At 44.3% G+C, this 24,187-nt stretch overlaps 1 protein-coding gene across 1 annotated transcript in view; it reads left to right on the plus strand.

Moving 5' to 3' along the window:
• The first annotated feature begins 2,370 nt into the window (after window positions 1–2,370).
• Window positions 2,371–24,187, plus strand: part of LOC123483301 (solute carrier organic anion transporter family member 1C1-like) — a 52,593-nt gene continuing 30,776 nt past the window's right edge. Inside the window, exons 1-2 of the mRNA XM_045213001.1 lie at window positions 2,371–2,715; window positions 17,420–17,581. Of these exons, the coding sequence (XP_045068936.1) occupies window positions 17,426–17,581 (156 nt within the window). The 5' untranslated portion in view covers window positions 2,371–2,715; window positions 17,420–17,425. The remainder of the gene's footprint in view (window positions 2,716–17,419; window positions 17,582–24,187) is intronic.

Genomic DNA, 24,187 nt, shown 5'->3' on the forward strand with positions numbered 1-24,187 from the left:
AACCAACTTTAGGTGCATTACCGCCACCAACTGGACTGGAGTGTGGACCTCGTTCATCTTTCAGTCACCCGCATTATTTTTATTTTTTTATTTTACCTTTATTTAACTAGGCAAGTCAGTTAAGAACAAATTATTATTTACAATGATGGCCTACACCGGCCAAACCCGGACGACGCTGTGCGCCGCCCTATGGGACTCCCAATCACGGCCGGTTGTGATACAGCCTGGAATCGAACCAGGGAGTCTTGTGCTTTGGTTTTGTCTGGCCACTTTCTTTCAAATCCAATGCAAGTCAATGATACCTTTATTAGCATTTTTGTGCTTCATTTCCAAATCATCTATAAGTAACATCATTGAGTTACACAATCCATTTTTAGATACTTTGATGATATTTGAACATGAAGCGTGAAAATGCCTTCGGAAAGTATTCAGACCCACTTACTTTTTCCTCCTTTTGTTACGTTACAGCATTATTCTAAAATTGATTAAATCAATAAAAATCTCAGCAATCTACACACAATACCCCATAATGACAAAGCGAAAACAGGTTTTAATAAACAGAAATACCTCAATTACATAAGTATTCAGACCCTTTGCTATGAGACTCAAAATTGAGCTCAGGTGCATCCTGTTTCCATTGATCATCCTTGAGATGTTTCTACAACTTGATTGGAGTCCACCTGTGGTAAATTCAATTGATTGGACATGATTTGGAAAGGCACACACCTGTCTATATAAGGTCCCACAGTTGACAGTGCATGTCAGAGTAAAAACCAAGCCATGAGGTTGAAGGAATTGGCCGTAGAGGTCCTAGACAGGATTGTGTCAAAACATAGATCTGGGGAAGGGTACCAAAAAAATTATGCAGCATTGAAGGTCCCTGAGACCACAGTGGCCTCCATCATTCTTAAATGGAAGAAGTTTGGAACCACCAAGACTCTTCCTAGAGCTGGTCGCCTGGCCAAACTGAGCAATCGGGGCAGACAGGCCTTGGTCAGGGAGGTGACTCTGACAGAGCTCTAGAGTTCCTCTGTGGAGATGGGAGAACCTTCCAGAAGGACAACCATCTCTGCAGCACTCCACCAATCAGGCCTTTATGGTAGTGGCCAGATGGAAGCTTGTAGCGTCAAAACCAAGAAGACACAAGGCTGTAATCGCTGCCAAAGGTGCTTCAACAAAGTACTGAGTAAAGGGTCTGAATACTTATGTAAATATATTTCAGTTTTCTATTTCTAATAAATTAGCAAAAATGTCAAAAATGTTTTTGCTTTGTCATTATGGGGTATTGTGTGTAGATTGATGAGGGGGGGAAACAATTTAATCAGTTTTTGAATAAGGCTGTAACCTAACAAAATGTGGAACAAGTCAAGGAGTCTGAATACTTTCCGAAGGCACTGTAGGACTTGCATTGGTTTGTGCCACAAATGCTAAAAAGTTAACATTTGAAACATTGGCCAACAAAACCAAAGCAAGGGTTGTCATACACTTGTCAATAGACTGCTTACATGGCAAGGAATCAAATGTAATTTTATTATGTGGGGGAACTATCCCTTTAACATTGAGGGGGGTCTTCAAACGTTTTCACCTAATAGCAGGAACAGCACCATCTAGTGGTCAGAACCTGGTAATATCAGGATGTAGGATGGGACCTGAACCGAACTGTCTGTATGTCTCTAAATGTTGTCTACCACTAGCAGCACCATATCACCAAGTACAATTCTGAGTATGTGTAAATGTACTTGGCGAATAAAGGTGATTCTTAATGTAAAGTAATCCAAAAGTAAAAGTAATCAGATTGCATTACTGAGTTTGGGTAATCCAAAAGTTACATTACTGATTACAATTTTGGACAGGTAACTAACAGATTACATTTAGAAAGTAACCTACCCAACCCTGTGTGTGTGTGATTAGTGGTAGTGTTATATTATGGACTAGGCTACATTATATAAGTAGAAGTGTTATGTTGTATTATGCCTTGTGACAATTCTATGTAACAATTCCACACACAATAACATCTGTTTGCCTTAATGTTTCTCTCACTGACATCAAATTTGCATTGAAGACACATATTGCAGACGTCACATGCCAAGTAGTCTCTGGCATGAGCTGGGATTATTTTTGAACATGTGTGGTATTAAGGTTGTGTGAACGCATCATTGGCAACATCTCAATGGACTAATAAACAGCCCCTTTGAAGATGAACGACTTTACCTCTTTCACTCAACTTAACGGTGTTTTATTGTCGTTAACCTTTTTGTCCATCGAGAAGCTTTGCGTTAAACGAATCAATTCTGGAAGTAGGTTACATATCACCATCCAGCGCGCTCTGCCTCGCTCCCTCTGAAGTGTTATCACGTGCGTGAGCTAATTTCTTCAAGCAGCGTTGGGGTTGCACAAACCGATTCAGGTTCCAAACTGTTTAACTTCTCAGCGAGAATGTTGTGAAAACTCGGTCTGATTGAGGTCAAATATTTAGATAATTGGAACGGTGTATGATAAGAGGCGGGGAGAAGAACTTTTGAGAAATACCTTATTCTATGACCTTTAATAACCGGTGGCTTTACTGCTCTTCATCCATATGGGAAGTTTTCCCTGAGCTCGAGACATCTGCCGCGCTGTCAAACTCTCTGCCACCGGGAATACTACGCGTTTTTGTCATAGGTTGTTGTATTACCTCATTGGAAAATATAGGGCGATTGTTTCATCGTATACTTGGTAAGTGACTCAACATTTATTTTTGTTCTCCTACACAAGTGTTTGATAGCTTTTGTAGTGACACTTTACTTATGCTGAGCATCACAGCTGGAATAGACCGAAGCTGTCAGATAGGTCGACCAGGAAGACAACTATATTTTCGTAAGCGTTTATTTATTGAATATACTTGCAGTCTGAGTGTTTGAATTCAGTGTTTTGAAACCCTTGACTCATACCCCATCACAAAACATGTAATTTATGCTTTTTACTTATCACAGATTCACTGTGAATTTAAGTGAGGAACCTGTCTACCTACACTGTAACAGAACTGTAATTTGAGGTATTATCAACAGTAAAAAAAAACTCTGAAATGTTTAACTATGCGGCATACTGTAAATGATGGTGTATTGTGGGAAAATTGCTGTATTTCGAATGGTACTGTAATTCCACCCAACAGAATACAGTGCTGTACCATGTACAGTGGGGAAAAAAAGTATTTAGTCAGCCACCAATTGTGCAAGTTCTCCCACTTAAAAAGATGAGAGAGGCCTGTACATTTCATCATAGGTACACGTCAACTATGACAGACAAATTGAGATTTTTTTTTCCTGAAAATCACATGGTAGGATTTTTTATGAATTTATTTGCAAATGATGGTGGAAAATAAGTATTTGGTCAATAACAAAAGTTTCTCAATACTTTGTTATATACCCTTTGTTGGCAATGACACAGGTCAAACGTTTTCTGTAAGTCTTCACAAGGTTTTCACACACTGTTGCTGGTATTTTGGCCCATTCCTCCATGCAGATCTCCTCTAGAGCAGTGATATTTTGGGGCTGTCGCTGGGCAACACAGACTTTCAACTCCCTCCAAAGATTTTCTATGGGGTTGAGATCTGGAGACTGGCTAGGCCACTCCAGGACCTTGAAATGCTTCTTACGAAGCCACTCCTTCGTTGCCCGGGCGGTGTGTTTGGGATCATTGTCATGCTGAATGACCCAGCCTCGTTTCATCTTCAATGCCCTTGCTGATGGAAGGAGGTTTTCACTCAAAATCTCACGATACATGGCCCCATTCATTCTTTCCTTTACACGGATCAGTCGTCCTGGTCCCTTTGCAGAAAAACAGCCCCAAAGCATGATGTTTCCACCCCCATGCTTCACAGTAGGTATGGTGTTCTTTGGATGCAACTCAGCATTCTTTGTCCTCCAAACACGACGAGTTGAGTTTTTACCAAAAGTTCTATTTTGGTTTCATCTGACCATATGACATTCTCCCAATCCTCTTCTGGATCATCCAAATGCACTCTAGCAAACTTCAGACGGGCCTGGACATGTACTAGCTTAAGCAGGGGGGACACGTCTGGCACTGCAGGATTTGAGTCCCTGGCGGCGTAGTGTGTTACTGATGGTAGGCTTTGTTACTTTGGTCCCAGCTCTCTGCAGGTCATTCACTAGGTCCCCGTGTAGTTCTGGGATTTTTGCTCACCGTTCTTGTGATCATTTTGACCCCACGGGGTGAGATCTTGCGTGGAGCACCAGATCGAGGGAGATTATCAGTGGTCTTGTATGTCTTCCATTTCCTAATAATTGCTCCCACAGTTGATTTCTTCAAACCAAGCTGCTTACCTATTGCAGATTCAGTCTTCCCAGCCTGGTGCAGGTCTACAATTTTGTTTCTGGTGTCCTTTGACAGCTCTTTGGTCTTGGCCATAGTGGAGTTTGGAGTGTGTTTGTTTGAGGTTGTGGACAGGTGTCTTTTATACTGATAACAAGTTCAAACAGGTGCCATTAATACAGGTAACGAGTGGAGGACAGAGGAGCCTCTTAAAGAAGAAGTTACAGGTCTGTGAGAGCCAGAAATCTTGCTTGTTTGTAGGTGACCAAATACTTATTTTCCACCATAATTTGCAAACAAATTCATAAAAAATCCTACAATGTGATTTTCTGGATTTTTTTTCTCAATTTGTCTGTCACAGTTGACATTTACCTATGATGAAAATTACAGGCCTCTCTCATCTTTTTAAGTGGGAGAACTTGCACAATTGGTGGCTGACTAAATACTTTTTTTCCCCACTGTATAGGGCAGCAGGTAGCCTAGTGGTTAGAGCGTTTGGCTCATTAACATATTTTGAGGTGTGCTTTGTAAGAGGCTATCACCCCTGAGTGAGAATGCTGTGACAATTGAACTCCTATGTGTTTAAAGTGCCCCATCAATTCAAAATGTACAGTGCCTTCAAAAAGTATTCACACCCTTTGACTTTTTCCACATTTTGTTGTGTTACAAGGTGGGATTAAAATGTATTTAATTGTCAGTTTTTTTTTGTCAATGATCTACACAAAATACTGTGTAATTTGAAAGTATTCAATACATGTTAGAATCACCTTTGGCAGCAATTACAGCTGTGAGTCTTACTGGGTAAATCTATAAGAGCTTTGCTCACCTGGATTGTACAATATTTGCAATTCTTTTATTTTCAAGCTCTGTCAAGTCGGTTGTTGATCATTGCTAGACAGCCATTTTCAAGTCTTGCCATAGATTTTCAAGCCACTTTATGTCAAAACTGGTAACAGTTAACATTGGCGCCGGAGGGGATGGCCGCCATTTTATAGGCTCCTGACCAATTGTGTTCTTTTGTGTTTTTTTGTTGTTGCAGTTTTTAACTTTTTTGTACATAATGTTTCCATCATCGTTTCCTATGACCGAAAATAGGTTTTGGACATCACCTCAAACGGGACGAGGATTTGTTCTGTAATGAGTCTGATGCGAAGGATATACTGTTCTTCCCGGACCAGGCTCAAATTCCCGTCAATTGTATGAAGAGGAGATGTTGTTAAAGAGGTCGAAGAGCTGACTGCGTCAGCGAGTGGATAATCCGCCTTTACCTCTGTTCTACTGGCGAACGTGCAATCACTGGAGAATAAAATTGATGAGCTCCATTCGAGACTATCCTATCAACGGGACATTAAAAACTGTAATATCATGGATAATATACAGTTAGCTGGGTTTTCCGTGCATCGGCAAAACAGAATAGCAGCCTCCGGTAAGATCACGGGGGGTGGTGTATGTCTCTTTGTCAACAACAGCTGGTGCGCAATCTCTAATATTAGGAGGTCTCAAGGTTTTGCTCTCCTGAGTTAGAGTACCTCATGATAAACTGTAGACCACACTATTTACCAAGATACCTTTCATCTATATTCTTCTTAGCTGTCTATTTACCACCACAAACTGATGCTGGCACTAAGACCGCACTTAACGAGCTGTATAAGGCCATAAGCAAACAAGAAAATGCTTATCCAGATGTGGCGCTTCTAGTGGCCGGGGACTTTAACTGAAATCTGTTTTACCTCATTTCTACCAGCATGTCACATGTGCAACTAGAGGGAAAAAAACTCTAGATCACCATTACTCCACACACAGAGACGCGTAGATAGCTCTCAGTTGCCCTGCATTTGGCAAATCTGACCATAACTTTATCCTCCTGATTCCTGCTTACGAGCAAATACTCAAACAGGAAGTACCAGTGATGCGCTCAATACAGAAGTGGTCCGATGAAGCGGATGCTAAGCTACATGACTGTTTCACTAGCACAGACTGGAATATGTTCCGCGATTCATCCGATTGCATTGAGGAGTATACCACATCGGTCACCGGCTTCATTAATAAGTGCATCGACGACATCCGCACTGAGCGAAAGGCCGCTTTCAAGGAGCGGGACACTAATCCAGATGCTTATAAGAAATCTCTTTACGGGCTCTGATGAACCATCAAGCAGGCAAAGCATCAATACAGGACTAAGATCAAATCCTACTACACTGGCTCTGACGCTCGTTGGATGTGGCAGAGCTTGCAAACTATCACAGATTACAAAGGAAAACCCAGCCACGAGCTTCCCAGTGACGCGAGCCTACCAAACGAGCTAAATGCCTTCTATGTTCTCTTTGAGGCAAGCAACACGGAACCATGCATGAGAGCACCAGTTGTTCCAGACGGCTTTGTGATCACGATCGCCGTAGCCGATGTGAGTAAGACAGGATTTCCCAAACTCTGTTCTCGGGATCCCAAGGGGTGCACGTTTTGGTTTTTGCCCTAGCACTACACAGCTGATTCAAATAATCAACTAATCATCAAGCTTTGATCATTTGAATCAGCTGTGTAGTGTTAGGGCAAAAACCCTAACACTACAGATTTCCGAGTTCCGAGCTCCCAGTTGTTTTGAATGCGGCATTAGTCTAGGCTTGGGCGGTATCCAGATTATCATACCTTTTATACCGACCTTGTGCCATACCGGGATATTCAGAAATACCGGCACTGAACATAAGGGGCGTTGTTTTCAAACCCCACTGATACTCTGTAATACGAAGGTTAGTTATGCTAACAAGTACATGTAAAATCCCATAGAGAATGCTAACATTTTGTACAGTTTCTGACCAAAACTATACAAGTAACTCAAAAATGCTACTCACAGTTTGCTGCATGCACAAAACAAATATTAGCCAGCAAGGCTCTTGATCCAGGAGGGGATTCTCTGCTGTTACCAAGCAAATGCTTGATTTAGGAAAAAGCTAACAACTTAGCTAGATAGCTAACTAGCTACAAAATTAGCAAACCAAATGCATAATTGCAGAGCATTTAGCACATTTTTGACAGTTAATTTAGGGTGCGCTCGTAAATTCACTCAGGCTGTCTACTCCGATTTCAGAGCACTCTCATCTGAGTGTGACAGAGTGCAGAATAACTGACCGTTGGATATGACCAGTGTCAGTAAACGTCAGCAGCACAGTTACAGTCACTAATCCTTTAGATAACTTGAAAACAGCCTAACCAGCTCTGCTAGGACGTGTAAAATGGTCAGAGTGAGGTGTTCCCTCATTTGTGTCTGGAAGTAGTTAGCAAGCTATTTAACTTTAGAACACACCCTATTTCTACGATATCTTGCTGGCAAACATTTAGTTTGAGGATTCCATACTGTAATTAGATCACCTGGCGCATGCTGCACAACAGTGAGTGAATCACAAGGCTCCGGTTTCTCCTCCTTGTGTGCTTGTAAACAAATACCACGTGACACGTGAATGGGGACTACTGTAAGCTTCATAATAATGTGACAGGTGAATTGAAGAACGCAATGTGCTTTATCTCCTAATGTATTGCACAAGTTGGCTGCAGGTATTTACTTAAAAAGTAGCTACAAATATTCTGATTTATTAAAACACTTCAAAGATATAGTTTCAACGGTATTGACGGTATAGAAAAACCATCCCTTGGCTTTTTCCAAATACCCCGGTATATGGTATAGCTGGTAAACCGCCCAAACCTAGCTTAGTCCCCTCCTGTACTCCCTGTTCACGCACGACTCCAACACCATCATTAAGTTTGCCGACGACACAACGGTGGTAGGCCTGATCACCGACAGCCTATAGGGAGGAGGTCAGAGACCTGGTAGTGTGGTGCCAGGACAACAACCTTTCCCTCAACATGAGCAAGACAAAGGAGCTGATTGTGGACTAAAGGAAAAGGAGGACCGAGCACGCCCCCATTCACATCGACAGGGCTGTAGTGTGGCGGGTCAAGAGCTTAAAGTTCCTTGGTGTCCACATCACTAACGACCTATCACGGTCCAAACAAACCAAGACAGTCGTGAAGAGGGCACGACAATGCCTATTCCCCCTCAGGAGGCTGAAAAGATTTGGCATGGGACCTCAGATCCTCAAAAAGTTATACAGCTGCACCATCGAGAGCATCCTGACTAGTTGCATCACCGCTTGGTATGGCAACTGCTCGGCCTCCTACCGCAAGGTGCTACAGAAGGTAGTGTGTACGGCCCAGTACATCACCGGCTCGAGCTTCCTGCCATCCAGGACCTCTATACCAGGTGGTGTCAGAGGAAGGCCCTAAAAATTGTCAAAGACTCCAGCCACCCAAGTCATAAACTGTTCTCTCTGCTACCGCACGGCAAGCAATACCGGAGCGCCAAGTCTGGGACCAAAAGGCTCCCTAACAGCTTCTACCCCAAAGCCATAAGACTTCTGAACAGTCAAATGGCTACCCGGACTATTTGCATTGACCCCCTTATTTTATTCTGATTTATTCTTATTTTTTCCACTGACTCTCTTGCACAGGCTCGATGTACACTCACTGGACTCTACCCACTCACTCACACATACTACACTGACACTCCAACACACACACACACGGACACACACACAAAACACACATGCATATTGACGCCACACACACACACACATTCACATTCCTCACACTCTTCACATACGCTGCTGGTACCCCCTGTTTATTATCTATGCATAGTCACTAAACCCCCACCTACATGTACATATTACCTCAATTAGCTCGACTAACCCATACCCCTGCACATTGACTCGGTACCAGTACTCCTTTTATATAGCCTTGCTATTGTTATTTTATTGTGTTACTATTTTTCTTTTAGTTTATTTTGCAAATGTTTCTTATTTGCTTTGTTGGTTAAGGGCTTGTAACTAAGCATTTCACGCTAATGTCTACACCTGTTGTATTCACCGCATTTGACAAATACAATTTGATTTATTGTGTGTATGCCAGTGACATAAAATCTCAATTGAATCTATTTTAAATTCAGGCAGTAACACAGTAAAATGTGGAAAAAGTCAAGGGGTGTGAATACTTTTTGAAGGCACTGTGTAAGGGGCAGATTGGAGTGCCAGCAAGTCTTAAACCATAAATGGTTGAGAATCTTGCCATGTCCTTTTTGTCTGTTTTGCAGTGTAGTTGCTGCCAGTTTGGAGGCCTTTGTTAAGGCCTCTAGAAGTGCAAGTGATATTAAAAACCAAATATTCATTAATATACTGTAATGTGTAAACACTTTACCTAGCAGCCAACCTGCTTGCACAAATCCCTTGTAATTACAGTAAAATACAAACCCCTCCGCTCAATGAATTTTATTAATTAATCCATTCATTCATTCATTCTGATTACGGTAGTGTTGACTTTTTTACAGTATAATACAGACAATTTTATGGTATTGTACTGTGTGTCATCACACAGTACTTGTTCTGATACTGTATTTATATTACAGTATGTGTAGTGTAATATGAAATACAGAATTTTACTTGCCACCGAGTTGCCTGTAAGAAACTGTCAAATTTATGTAGCTTATAGGGGGACCGCTTTATGTTTGGGCATAACTTTGTTTAAAGTTATTTTTCTCTCTCTCTCTTCACCCTTTCTTTCCTAATTGCTCTTTAAACTATTCTGTTGTCCAAAATGTTCAGTTTGTAAAATCGTTGTTACATAACCGGCACTGGTACAGTTGTTGCTGAGATTTCTAAATGATGCGTTCGGAAGAGTTTGAATAGTTTATGGTAATGAGAGCTGCCGTGACATTACAGCACAGCAAATTCTCCTGTGTTAAATCAACACTGACATTGGTAAATGTCTATACAGGTCCAAACTTTACAGTGTTAAAAAGCGGATGTGTTGTTACACTTTCTCAGTTAGGGAATTAACATTGTTAGTGTAACGCAATAACACTTCAATATGTTTTTTTAACAGTAGGAAGTGTATATAGTTTGCATCAATGGTGTTACGTTATGCAGTATTTTTAACCGTTACACAAAGAGGTCTGTACCTCTTGGCAATATCACTCATTTTGAATTAAGGACATTACAAGAATATTTATAAACCATTAATGCCAAATGCGCTTATGTAAGCATTTACAAACACCTCAGGACTGGCATTGGACATGCTCATGCTATAATTAACATAACCATAGACTACTTAAACTGGTACTACACTTCCACTCACAGGTGGCCAAAAACAAATAATTGAAAGCCACACCCCTACTAAACCACGCCTACAATATAATATTCCAGTGTGCCTTGCCTTTTCGAGTGAATTGTAGAGTTACCACCCATGACTGTATTTGTTAGTGACAGTAGCCAGGTTTCCATCCAATTGGCGACAGATTTGCATGCAAATATTCAAAAAAACGCATAAAGAAATTATGCAAATGTCCCTACCAATGGTGTGTTTCCAGCAAACAAACTTGTTGTGGATAAAAATCACTGCATGATGACTTAGTGCACACAATTCATTTTTTGGCTTAAGATTTCATGTAAATCTGAAGTTCAATGTGTTTCAATCGCATTTTCATCTCTACTGAAAACTGTTGTGTTAAATAGCAAATGTGCCTACTACGGTCTTGGCACATGCACTCTAGCCAACAGCTCACAGATACAGTGCGGGTAGGCTACGTCAGTGTTTCCCTAACTCTGTCCTGGGGCCCCCCACGGATGCACGTTTTGGTTGTTGCCCTAGCACTACACAGCTGATTCAAAGAACCATTTCCCGCATAATTAATTTTCCGACACAAAAAGATCCCAACATGTCGAACAAAGAAATGATCTGTCGGCATTAAAAACAAAAACAGAAACGTCCTATTTCCATCACTGCTGTCTTGAAAACATTTTTATACGGTATGACTTTACTCACAGAAAACTGTGGATGGAAACGTAGTTACTGACATGGTTGTTGAATTCGTTCATTATCAGTCCAAGTGGGCTCCTACCGGAGGCAGATGTCATTGTTAAATTAAACTCCTAAGGACAATATATAAAATATATCATAAGGCCTTACTTTGATGGCCAAGTTTTAACCTAACACAGAGGGTGTTAGGAACCTCCTGGTTTACAGACAACATCAGGGCTGAAAATAACATTATGCTGGCTTGCAAAGCGATGTGTAACTCCTACTGGAATCCAGCCAGAGTTAGGACAGTTGACTACTACAGTTGATATTTTTATTCTCCCGCAACCTGCATTCAGAATGACTATCAGGGTTAGGGACATTATGAAGAGACTACCTAAACCACTGAAACTGGAACAACCATTTCAGTAACGGGTGCAATCATCGAACTAACTGATTGGATTAGTTTAGAAAAATATGTTATCTTTGTGTAGCATAAGATTAATCAGTCAATCAGTCAATGTACATGCTAAAACACAAATACTAAAAACAATCCTAAAACTGTCTACCTGCAGTATGGCATGCTGGGAAATCTGATAATGATGGGTGTGGTTTTGATGGGAATGTTTTTCTCTCCACAGAGTAAAACTGACACAGTCCCACTCTCACACTCAACACTGGTTATTAACACCAACACTTGGATTATTTTACACCACTGTAAAATAACACTCTTACAGATTTAATTTAACTCCTGAATCAACACTAGAAATGCTACACTGAAAAATCAACACTATGTAACACTGGCCAATTTGCTGTGAGCAAATGCACACGAAGTTGTTGCCATGTCCATTCTTGTGGAAAGAAAACCTATAACAGTATGGTAGAGTATGTTTAAAAAAAAAAATAGAACGATTTATGAGCGCATGTTGTGCCCTACATGATGTGCTTACATCTTTTTGGTTTACATCCTCCTTGACAATAACAGGTTTCTTCATCTACAGGAAAAAAATCTATAGGTGGTCAATGTAATTATTTCCCAAGGAAATTCAAAATGACAGCTAGGCTACTGATTGACCCCAGTACCCGTTACAGTGAAAAAATAAGTAACCACAGCATTTCTGTTCTGTTTTCTCAAATATGATAAAAGAATTTAGGCTACTAATCCTGTGTAATTCTGATTCCTTTGTCGACAAGGGATTAACCAGCAGCATTTTATCCTGACTCAGTGTTAGGCATACAGAGATCCAGGCAGAAATACGCCAAAATGGTCTAAGTTCCTATAACTCAATAAGATCTCATTCAGAGTGAATCAGACTGTGGAGTGCCCATCTGGTAAAGCAGTCATGAGCTCCAGTATATGGAGTCCTGTAGTTAATTGATTAAGTCACAAAGAGATTGGATTGGAGGATAGCTGTAACAGGTTACCATGGTGTGAATCAATTTATGTTTGTCTCCATTATCTTCCTCCTTTGAGAATGACCATCCAGTCTAGCTATCATTGCACTCATGGTGTGCTGGCGTCTCTTCTCCCTCCAGCTCAACAAGTAGAATATTGTTTTTCTTTATTAAAGCGCTGCTGTAGAGTTTTTTTATTTCAAGTCTAACCTGAGTAATTCACTCTATGTGGGCCACGGCTTCACATACAGACTGTTTATCCAGGTCTGTATCAGGACCTGTAAGTAAGCACTGTAGGTCTACTAGTGAATTTGTTTTCTTATCAGCTGTTGTTAATGTGTTGTTGTCTAGGTGAGTCCGAGAGAGAGATGCCTTTTGCAATCAACACTAGGCTCTGATCGCCTGCTGAGTGACACCCTGCAGCAACTTACCGTGCTGTACCCAGCCCAGCGCTCTCACATGACTACTGGGGAGGTCTCGCTCTCTCTCCCTCTCCCTCTTCCCCTCCCTCCCCGGAGGCTCCATGTCAATTTTCATCAGCTAACGTAAATATCAGATGATGACCATGTTACAGCCCAGACAACAGACAAGATAACGAGACGTGTTTAATGATGGAAAGCCTTATTTGGCATCTATGGACCAAGGTCTCACAACGCATGTTTTTCCAGGCTAGCATCTCAAACAACATGGCCGGTACTGACCAATAAACATTAAAGTGGGTGTGGGGTGGCACATAAATGCATATAAATCAGACGTGGTTATTCGCATTGAAACAAAACGTGATACACATTTACCCAACACTGTCAAGACTCAACATATGCAAGAACAATCTGATCCACCATATATTTATATCTCTTGATCTGTTTGACAAAGTAATGGAATTTGGCACACATGCTCAGCGATGTGAGTCTAGCTAACCTGTAGAGTTTGGTTCTGTTTGGCCTCATGGCGGTGCTGTTGGCTTATAACGGCCATGTTGTTTGAACTAGAGACTTGGCATTGCACATGGTGATCTCAGGCTTGTGTGCAGCTGCTCGGCCATGGAAACCCATTTCATGAAGCTCCCGACGAACAGTTATTGTGCTGACATTGCTTCCAGAGGCAGTTTGGAACTCGGTAGTGAGTGTAGCAACTGAGGACAGACGATTTTTACACGCTATGCGCTTCAGCACTCGGCGGTCCCGTTCTGTGAGCTTGTGTGGCCTACCACTTCGCGGCTGAGCTGTTGTTGCTCCTAGACGTTTCCACTTCACAATAACAGCAGGGCATAAATTTGACAAACTGACTTGTTGGAAAGGTGGCATCCTATGACGGTGCCACGTTGAAAGTCACTGAGCTCTTCAGTAAGGCCATCCTACTGCCAATGTTTGTCTATGGAGATTGCAAGGCTGTGTGCTCAATTTTATACATCTGTCAGCAATGGTTGTGGCTGAAATAGCTGAATCCACTAATTTGAAAGGGTGTCCACATTATACAGTTGAAGTCGGAAGTTTACATACATCTTAGCCAAATACAGTGAGGGAAAAAAGTATTTGATCCCCTGCTGATTTTGTATGTTTACCCAATGACAAAGATATTATCAGTCTACAATTTTAATGGTAGGTTTATTTGAACAATGAGAGACAGAATAACAACAAAAAAATCCAGAAAAACGCATGTCAAAAATGTTATAAATTGATTTGCATTTTAATGAGGGAAATAAGTACTTGACCCCCTCTCAATCAGAAAGATTTCTGGCTCCCAGGAGTCTTTTATACAGGTAACGAGCTGAGATTAGGAGAACACTCTTAAAGGGAGTGCTCCTAATCTCAGTTTGTTACCTGTATAAAAGACACCTGTCCACAGAAGCAATCAATCAATCAGATTCCAAACTCTCCACCATGGCCAAGACCAAAGAGCTCTCCAAGGATGTCAGGGACAAGATTGTAGACCTACACAAGGCTGGAATGGGCTACAAGACCATTTCCAAGCAGCTTGGTGAGAAGGTGACAACAGTTGGTGCAATATTTGCAAATGGAAGAAACACAAAATAACTGTCAATCTCCATCGGCCTGGGGCTCCATGCAAGATCTCACCTCGTGGAGTTGCAATGATCATGAGAACGGTGAGGAATCAGCCCATAACTACACGGGAGGATCTTGTCAATGATCCCAAGGCAGCTGGGACCATGGTCACCAAGAAAACAATTGGTAACACACCACGCTGTGAAGGACTGAAATCCTGCAGTGCCCGCAAGGTCCCCCTGCTCAAGAAAGCACATATACATGCCCGTCTGAAATTTGCCAATGAACATCTGAATGATTCAGAGGAGAACTGGGTGAAAGTGTTGTGGTCAGATGAGACCAAAATGTAGCTCTTTGGCATCAACTCAACTCGCCGTGTTTGGAGGAGGAGGAATGCTGCCTATGACCCCAAGAATACCATCCCCACCATCAAACATGGAGGTGGAAACATTATGCTTTTGGGGTGTTTTTCTGCTAAGGGGACAGGACAACTTCACTGCATCAAAGGGACGATGGATGGGGCCATGTACCGTCAAATCTTGGGTGAGAACCTCTTTCCCTCAGCCAGGGCATTGAAAATGGGTCGTGGATGGGTATTCCAGCATGACCATGACCCAAAACACATGGCCAAGGCAACAAAGGAGTGGCTTAAGAAGAAGCACATTAACGACCTGGAGTGGCCTAGCCAGTCTCCAGACCTTAATCCAATAGAAAATCTGTGGAGGGAGCTGAAGGTTCGAGTTGCCAAACGTCAGCCTCGAAACCTTAATGACTTGGAGAAGATCTGAAAAGAGGAGTGGGACAAAATTCCTCCTGAGATGTGTGCAAACCTGGTGGCCAACTACAAGAAACGTCTGACCACTGTGATTGCCAACAAGGGTTTTGCCACCAAGTACTAAGTCATGTTTTGCAGGGGGGTCAAATACTTATTTCCCTCATTAAATGCAAATCAATTTGTAACATTTTTTACATGCATTTTTCTGGATTTTTTTGTTGTTATTCTGTCTCTCACTGTTTAAATAAACCTACCATTAAAATTATAGACTGATCATTTCTTTGTCAGTTGGCAAACGTACAAAATCAGCAGGGGATCAAATACTTCTTTCCCTCACTGTACATTTAAACTCAGTTTTTCACAATTCCTGACATTTAATCCTAGGAAAAATTCCCTGTCTTAGGTCAGTTAGGATCACCACTTTATTTTAAGAATGTGAAATGTCAGAATAATAGTAGAGTGATTTATTTCAGCTTTAATTTCTGTCATCACATTCCCAGTGGGTCAGAAGTTTACATACACTCAATTAGTTTTTGGTAGCATTACCTTTAAATTGTTTAACTTGGGTCAAACGTTTCGGGTAGTCTTCCACAAGCTTCCCACAATAAGCTGGGTGAATTTTGGCCCATTCCTCCTGACAGAGCTGGTGTAACTGAGTCAGGTTTGTAGGCCTCCTTGCTCGCACACGCTTTTTCAGTTCTGCCCACAAATTTAATATAGGATTGAGGTCAGGGCTTTGTGATGGCCACTCCAATACCTTGACTTTGTTGTCCTTAAGCCATTTTGCCACAACTTTGGAAGACCCATTTGCCACCAAGTTTTAACTTCCTGACAGATGTCTTGAGAGCTTCAATATATCCCCATAATTTTCCTTCCTCATGATGCCATCTATTTTGTGAAGTGCACCAGTCCCTCCTGCAACAAAGCACCCCCACAGCATGATGCTGCCACCCCCGTGCTTCACGGTTGGAATGGTGTTCTTCGGCTTGCAAGCAACCCCCTTTTTCCTCCAAACATAACGATGGTCATTATGGCCAAACCGTTCTATTTTTGTTTCATCAGACCAGAGGACATTTCTCAAAAAAGAGAATGCCAAGAGTGTGTAATGCTGTCATCAAGGCAAAGGGTGGCTACTTTGTAGAATCTCAAATTTAAAATATATTTTTGGTTACTATGTGTTATTTCATAGTTTTAATGTCTTCACTATTATTCTACCCTTGAATGAATAGGTGTGTCCAAACATTTGACTGGTACTGTACATAGTGTATTTAATCCAAGAGCGATGTGTCCAATTTGTCCTTATGGTGGTCCTGTTGGGCCAAAGCTTGAACCCCAGCATGGCTGCTTGCAGCTACAGTATATTTCTATATGGATTGTAAGATTTGAGTGGAAGCTATTTACTATTCATAAGGTTGGAGGCTGAGAGAGAGAGAGAGAGAGAGAGAGAGAGAGAGAGAGAGCGAGAGAGCGAGAGCGAGAGAGAGAGAGAGAGAGAGAGAGCGAGAGCGAGAGAGAGAGAGAGAGAGAGAGAGAGAGAGAGAGAGAGAGAGAGAGAGAGAGAGAGAGAGAGAGAGAGAGAGAGAGAGAGAGAGGAGAGAGAGAGAGAGAGAGAGAGAGAGAGAGAGAGAGAGAGAGAGAGAGAGAGAGAGAGAGAGAGAGAGAGAGAGAGAGAGAGAGAGAGAGAGAGAGAGATGCATGCATGCATGCATGCATGCTCTGGACAGGTTACCACATAGTTCTCTCATGTCTAAGGTTCTTTGGTTGAATTAATTATTCATCAATACATTCCTGGAAGTAGGAGCAAGATTCTAGGACTTGGGCAGTCTTTGAGTGTCATCTCCCCTTTGATTTTAAAATCAATTATAGTCTTAATCTATGATATGCTACTAAAACCATTTGTTTTTAAGAGTTAGTTTTCTAATTAAATACTGTTTTATTTATTTATTGCCTGTGGACTACAGTCCTAAAAACTCTTAAAATATAATTTAATCCATTGGCCTTCCTAGCCTTCAGACTGGAGCAATGCTGCTGCAAACACACTTATTTTCGGGATAGGAAGAGATCTGGGTCACATGCTTGAATTATCTATTTGCAGGGTTGCATGCATCAATGCCAAGAAATTTCATTAAGGGAACATTGCCCAAGGAAAACGAGAGCCATCCGTAGGATGGAGCCAGAGGCCAAGGAGAGAGGGACGACAGAGAACAGAGGCAGCTCCTCTACGAGGGAGCAACGCTCCTCCTGCTCCAGCCTCAAGGTATGATCAGAACCACTAGGCCTCCCTCTGCCGCTCTCTGCCTCTCTTTGCCTCTGACTCTCTGACTTTCTCTGACTCGCTTAAGGGCTATTCAATCCGTATAACGGAAGTTCAGTGTTACAGCGCAATTTAAATTTAAAGACAATGTTCCCGCATTAGCGGAGACTGCATTCATGTCGGCGCAATCGGAAATTACCTTTACATTTTGTATCACACAATTGGAACCGCTTCGGCAATACAGATTGAATAGAGCCCTAACTCTCCTCTCCTCTCTTCCTCCTTCCTCCTCTCCAGCTCTCCTCTGCATGCCTCCTCTCCTGTTAAGGTTAGCATTTAGTGGGGGGGCGGGGGTAAAGCTGATCCTATAGGGCAACTTCTACCTTGAAATTTCTCTAGGTATACTATACCTCTGTTGTGGCAGGAAGAGCAGCCATACTGAACTCTATATCACCTGACAAAATGATGTTCCAGCTCGTTTGACCACATGTACGTTAGTGAGACCATGTGTGGATGTTACATGTTTTTTCCTTTCCTGTTAGCTAACCATGTTGTTTAACGTCATTGGGCCTTAATAGTCTTTCATTCCGAGTTTAAGGACCAGACATTGAAATGGGTTTAATATTTTTTTTTGAGGGAATTGAATGGCTGTGAGAAGGTTACAGGAGGGGAATGAGAACACGGGTGGACTCTGTAGAGTTTGGCTTGTAGACATCAGGCCATGGTAGTTAGGCTGCTGTGGTGATGGCAATCCCCAAAAGAGAACTCCAAATTAGTCTGACCCTGGAGAGGAAGTGAGTTGTTCTGGACTGCAGGTGCTGAATGGTTGGCAATATAGTTGAGGTAATACAGCGTATGGACGAGATGCCCACGGAGTGACCCAACCTTAGACCCCAGGAGAGCAAGCAGAAGCTACTGTGGCAAGGGAAATAAACTATTGAAGGAAGAAAACGTTGAGAGGAACCAGGCAAGCCTCTTTTGGCTGGTTGGGTAGAAGTCGGTGCGTGAGGTAGATGGTGTCCGTGAAAGAAGGCAGGGACTAGAAAACAGTGCTCGAGTTAATGCGGGTTCTGAGAGATGAGCATGTTGTGTGCTCTCCTGATGTTGATATCAGAGCGGATGTAGTAATGATAGGCTTGAGAGGACCAGCGTGCGAGGAGTTGTATGGTATGGTCTGGGATGCTGTGTCAAGATGCCATGGATGCAGCTCCGATGTATCAGATGGGAATGGAACCATTCGTGAGGCGATGGAACCTAATTTGGTGATGAACAGTGGATCGGATGGAGAGGTATGTTGAGATTGTCTGAGCTGTTGGAAGTAGGTGAGTGGTTGGTAAGGGCTGAGGGTAGATGTTAGCCGGAACAGGTAGACTGTTGTGGTTCTGCCAAACTGATTGGTTTATTGTGTTGGATGGTGAAGGTATATTTGTAGAGGACGGTGATGTAAACTCAGAACGCCGCAGGAAGCGAAAAATGCCAAAAGAAACATAAATCCCAGCGTAGAGAGACGTAACCTAATCTCAGCATCTGGATGCAGGCAGACATGATGTCAATGGTGATTGGCTGGTGACAAGGGTGGGCGGAGGCCAGCATCTGAATACTTGAACAGAGAAAGTTGGTTCACATCTAGTTGAGGGTCTCCGCTGGTAAAACCAGGGGCCGAACCGCTGCAAGATCAGTTGGAACGTAACTGGCTGAGATGTGGGAATTCATGGCTGGTAGGGATGGAAGGTGAGGCACTGCGTGGGTGGCAGTCATGGGACCAGCAGTGAAGAGAAGGCGACCGTAGAACTGTCAAGAGTGCCCCAGTATGTGCTGACATATCACTGCAGGAGCCTGGTGGCAGTGGCATTCGTAGATTGTTGCGCCACCAAAGTGAACGGCCAGATCCATAACAATGGAGTGGTAGTCATCCAACTCCTAGCGGCGAGTAGGGTGAGCTCAGCAAATGATGTCTCTGTAGTACAAGAAGGCCAAGGAAGGGGCCGGGGGGACCTGAAGTGGGGAGAGGTCGAAAGAGAGTGGGTGAGCCGTTGCTGGAGCAGCGTTCACGGGGCTACACGAACCTGAGGTGGGGAGAGGTCCACACTTGCAGAGAGAGGGGGTGAGCCGCTGCCGCGGTCACGTGGCAAGCGGGACCTTGTAGAATCTTCTGGCGAAGTGAGGAAGCGACTGGATGCGAATTGAAGTGGAGGGTGATGGGTGGAGGAAGAGCCAGGTCTGCCGTCAACAGGGAATGGTGAGCCGGAGGGCAGGGCTGGGCTGCAGCCAACAGTGAAAACTGGAACTTCGAGGCAATCGGCTCACTGAACTGAGAGGTCACAGCTGTGAGGAATAGGGACAAAGCCACAGCTGGAGGAGCAGGAGCAGCAGGCACATATAGCAGGCTGAGCAGTCGTCGCTGGCAGAGAAGGTGAGGCACTGCAAGGGTGGCGGTCACAGGACAAGTGGGACCAGAGGCGAAGATGGAGTTTGTCAATGGTGGAGAGGGAGGGTGTGTCACTGTGGGAGGAACAGTCATGCGTCGGCAGGGCCTGAGGTGGGGAGAGGTCGTCACTGGCAGAGAGAGGGGGTGAGCCACTGCTGTAGCAGTGGACAAGGGGCCAGCGGGACCTGAGAGGGGGAGAGCTACTAGTGGTTGTAACCGGGAGGCCAGAGTGCCGGCAGTGAAGACTGGAACCGTGAGACAGTCAGTTCACTTATCTGGGACAGGGTCGCAGCTGGGAGGTCCAGGGGCCAAACCGCTGTGGTAGCGGTGGGCACATAACTGGCTGAGTAGGTGGGGATGTGAGGTCATTGGTGGCAGAGAGCAGAGGGGAGGAGACGGTGTGTTGGTGGTACTGGGACCTGAGGTAAAGAGAGTGGTCGACACTGGTAGATAGAGGGTGAGCCAGTGAACTGAGACGGGGCAAGCAGGGGTGGGGGAGGGGAGCCGGAGGCTGTGAAGAAAGAGCAGGCAAGGTAGCCGGGAGGTCAGCGAGACATGAGGGAAACAGGTCAACACTGGCAGAGAAAGATGGTGAGCCGCTGCCAGATAGGCAGATATGGGGCCAGTGGAAACTGGGGTGGGATGAGCCGAAGGCTGTGGGGAGGTTGCACCGGTGACGGAGACAGAGCATCAGAGGAGGGGGGTAGAGGTAGCAGTATGCTGAGAGAGATAGGCCATCACTGGCAGAGAGGGTAGGTGAGCCACCAGGGCAGTGGTCACGGGTCCAGTGGGGCCGGAGAGAAAAGTAGTTGCAAGAGGCAAGGGAGCCGGGGGGGCCAGAGCAGCCGTTGGATGCAGGTAGTGCACTGCCGGCGTGGAGGAGACGGGGGCAGTGAGAGAGAACAAAGGGGGGTGTAGGGGAGAGGGATGTGTACCTGTGTCAGGTATTATAGAGAGGGGGGAAAGAGAATGCCAGCCTGCTGGGCCGTCGGGGGGAGCTGTAGCTGCAGGGACTTAGGCTGTGTCGGATGTCAAGTCGTAATCTGAGGCTGGGAGAGAAGCCAGGTCCGGAGTTGGTTTAGGCCTAGGTTGACTTTGAGGCCTGATCTGAGGCTTGGAAGCCAAGTTGGTGGTCTTGGGGATGTCATCATGGTGGCCCTCGGGTGCGTGGTGTCATCATGCGGTAGCAACATGGGTGGAGGTGGTTGTGGTCCCGGGATGATGGGCAGCCATAGTCAACCGACCAGAGAGAGGGAGAAGTAGTGTAGTGGGGGCACGAGGGAGAAAGCAACATAAGTCAGAACAATCATGGCTGGACGGACGCCATGCAATGACATGAAGATGGCATTTCTAGAGTGATAAGGCCGGTCTGCAGGATGATAGGATGTGGCCAATATGGTGAATTTGCAACAAAGTGTTGCAATATGATACTGTGTGGCCTGCCGTCACATGGACTGTGGGACAATGAAAAGTGCCAAGCAGCTTTTATCAATTACTCTTAACATGAATGGAAAAATGTATTGAATTGAAAACGAATTACTGTACCGGCGGGTTGAATAGCCGGGACTCGGAATCGATGGTTGTCGGCACGGCCTCACGGATCCAGCAAGGAGCAGGGCATGTGGCTGGGAGATGCGCTTGTATGTTCGGTGAAGCAGGGCAGTGGATATTTGGGAAATGCGCTCGGGAGAGCATGTTGGGAATGGGCTGTGGAGCTGGCCAGCTTGGTGCAGAGGAAATGTTGTGAAAGCAGGCAGCTTGCTGGTCCATGATCAAATCAAATTGTATATGTCACATGCGCCCAATACAACAGGTGTAGACCTTACCGTGAAATGCTTACTTATAAGCCCTTAACCAACAATGCAGTTTTAAGAAAATAGAGTTAAGAAAATATTTACTAAATAAACTAAAGTAAAATAAAAAAAGGAACACAATAAAATATCAATAATGAGGCTATAGGGGGTACTAGTACCGAGTCAATGTGTGGGGCTACAAGTTAGTCGAGGGAATTTGTACATGTATGTAGTGGTAAAGTGACTATGCATAGATAATAAACAGCGAGTAGCAGCAGTGTAAAAACCAAAACAAAGGGGGTGTCAATGTAAATAGTCCGGGTGGCAATTTGATTAATTGTTCCGTAGTCTTATGGCTTGGGAGTAGAAGCTGTTAAGGAGCTTTTTGGACTAGACTTGGCGCTCCGCTACCGCTTGCTGTGCGGTAGCAGAGAGAACAGTATGTGACTTGGGTGACTGGAGTCTTTGACAATTTTTTTGGGCCTTCCTCTGACACCGCCTAGTATATAGGTCCTGGATGGCAGGAAGCTTGGCCCCAGTGATGTACTGGGCTGGACGCACCACCCGCTGTAGCTCCTTACGGTCAGATGCCGAGCAGATGGCATACCAGGCGGTGATGCAACCGGTCAGAATGCTCTCGATGGTGCAGCTGCAGAACTTTTTGAGGATGGATCTGGGGACCCATACCAAATATTTTCAGTCTCATGAGGGGCAAAAGGCGTTGTCGTGCCCTCTTCACGAATTTCTTGGTGTTTAGACCATGATAGTTTGTTGGTGATGTGGACACCAAGGAACTTGAAACTCTCGACCCGCTCCACTACAGCCTCGAGGGGCCCCCGTGTTGAGGATCAGCCTGTCAGATGTGTTGTTGCCTACCCTTACCACCTAGGGCTGGCCCGTCAGGAAGTCCAGGATCCAGTCCCAGGGTCCTTAGCTTAGTGATGAGCTTTGTGGGCACTATGGTGTTGAACGCTGAGTTGTAGTCAATGAACAGCATTCTCACATAGGTGTTCCTTTTGTCCGGGTGGGAAAGGGCAGTGTGGAGTGCGATTGAGATTGCGTCATCTGTGGATCTGTTGTGGCGGTATGCGAATTGGAGTCGGTCTAGGGTTTCCGGGATGATGGTGTTAATGTGAGCCATGACCAGCCTTTCAAAGCACTTCATGGCTACCGACGTGAGTGCTACGGGCGGTAGTCATTTAGGCAGGTTACCTTCACTTTCTTGGGCACAGGGACTAGGGTGGTCTGCTTGAAACATGTAGGTATTACAGACTCGGTCAGGGAGAGGTTGAAAATGTCTGTGAAGACACTTGCCAGTTGGTCCGCGCATGCTCTGAGTACACGTCCTGGTAATCCGTCTGGCCCCGTGGCCGTGTTGACCTGTTTAACGGTCTTCCTCACATCGGCTACGGAGAGTGTGATCACACAGTCATCCGGAACAGCTGGTGCATGCATGCTTCAGTGTTGCTTGCCTCGAAGCGAGCATAAAAGCCATTTAGCCCGTCTGGTAGGCTCGCGTCACTGGGCAGCTCGCGGCTGGGTTTCCCTTTGTAGTCCGTAATAGTTTGCAAGCCCTGCCACATCCGACGAGCGTCAGAGCCGGTGTAGTAGGATTCAATCTGAGTCCTGTATTGACGCTTTGCTTGTTTGATGGTTCGTCTGAGGGCATAGCGGGATTTCTTATAAACGGATTAGCGTCCCGCTCATTGAAAGTGGCAGCTCTAGCCTTTAGCTCGGTGTGGATGTTGTCTGTAATCCATGGCTTCTAGTTGGGATATGTACGTACGGTCACTGTGGGGACGACGTCGTCGATGCACTTATTGATGAAGCCGGTGACTGAGGTGGTATACTCCTCAATGCCATTGGATGAATTTATTCCAGTCTGTCCCAGCAAAACAGTCTTGTAGCATCCGCGTCATCTGACCACTTCCGTATTGAGCGAGTCACTGGTACTTCCTGCTTTAGTTTTTGCTTGTAAGCAGGAATAAGGAGGATAGAATTATGGTCAGATTTTCCAAATGGAGGGCGAGGGAGAGCTTTGTACGTGTCTCTGTGTGTGAAGTAATGGTGGTCTAGAGTTTTTTTTCCCTCTGGTTGCACATGTGACATGCTGGTAGAAATGAGGTAAAACAGATTTAAGTTTGCCTGCATTAAAGACCCTGGCTACTAGGAGTGCCGCTTCTGGATGAGCATTTTCTTGTTTGCTTATGGCCTTATACAGCTCGTTGAGTGCGGTCTTAGTACCAGCGTGAGTTTATTCTCCAGTGATTGCACGTTGGCCAATAGAACAGGTTACCCACTCGCCAACGAATTCTCACAAGGCACCCTGATCTCCGCCCCCTGTATTTCCTTATTTTCTTCACGCGAATGATGGGGATTTGGGCCTTG

The sequence above is a fragment of the Coregonus clupeaformis genome, unplaced genomic scaffold (genome assembly GCF_020615455.1).
Source record: "Coregonus clupeaformis isolate EN_2021a unplaced genomic scaffold, ASM2061545v1 scaf0070, whole genome shotgun sequence".
NCBI classification, from domain to species: domain Eukaryota; kingdom Metazoa; phylum Chordata; class Actinopteri; order Salmoniformes; family Salmonidae; genus Coregonus; species Coregonus clupeaformis.